Below are 545 nucleotides of genomic sequence, written 5' to 3'. Positions count from 1 at the left end.
CCCCCGGGTTTTCCGCCAGGATGCACCCAGGGACGGGGCTCCCACTCTAATTCTGAGTTTCCCCGCAGGCTTCAACGGCAACACCACCGGCGTCCGTACCATCCCTACGACACCAGGCTGCTCTGCAAGCACCTGAGCCTTCGCTCCCAGCCCCGGTCCCCCTCCTCCAGACCCCGCCGTGAGGCCGGGGGGCTCCTTCCCCCCCACCCCAGCTCACCTCAGACCAGGCGCCCGTCCTCCACTGTGTGGGGCAGGGCAGGCGGCTGCAGGGCCGGCGCGTCTCGGGCCGCTGCCCGGGGCAGTACTTGGTGTGCAGGGTGCGGTTGGTGCCGTCCTGCAGGCGCTGCACGCACTGCACCGCCCGCGCCTGCACCCCCAGCTTGCCGCAGGACTTGCTGCAGGCACCCCATTCCTCGGCCACCCAGCTGCCGGACGGACAGGGCGAAGGCATTAGAGGTGATGCTCCACACGGCCGGCACGCTCCGAACGCAGCCCCGAATATCCCCGTAGAGGGGGTGGGGGAATGAGAGCCCCTCGGGCCGGCC

General features: G+C 70.6%; 1 protein-coding gene across 1 annotated transcript in view; it reads right to left on the bottom strand.

The window, feature by feature from the left end:
• Positions 1-545, bottom strand: part of ADAMTS14 (ADAM metallopeptidase with thrombospondin type 1 motif 14) — a 35221-nt gene that overhangs the window by 2893 nt on the left and 31783 nt on the right. Inside the window, exon 19 of the mRNA XM_009641194.1 lies at positions 122-425. Coding sequence (XP_009639489.1) covers positions 122-425 — 304 coding nt within the window. The remainder of the gene's footprint in view (positions 1-121; positions 426-545) is intronic.

The sequence above is a fragment of the Egretta garzetta genome, unplaced genomic scaffold (assembly GCF_000687185.1).
Source record: "Egretta garzetta isolate BGI_Z169 unplaced genomic scaffold, ASM68718v1 scaffold536, whole genome shotgun sequence".
Taxonomy (NCBI): Eukaryota; Metazoa; Chordata; class Aves; order Pelecaniformes; family Ardeidae; genus Egretta; species Egretta garzetta.
Note: the sequence above shows the minus strand (reverse complement) of the source record. Positions and strands in the feature narration are given on the sequence as shown.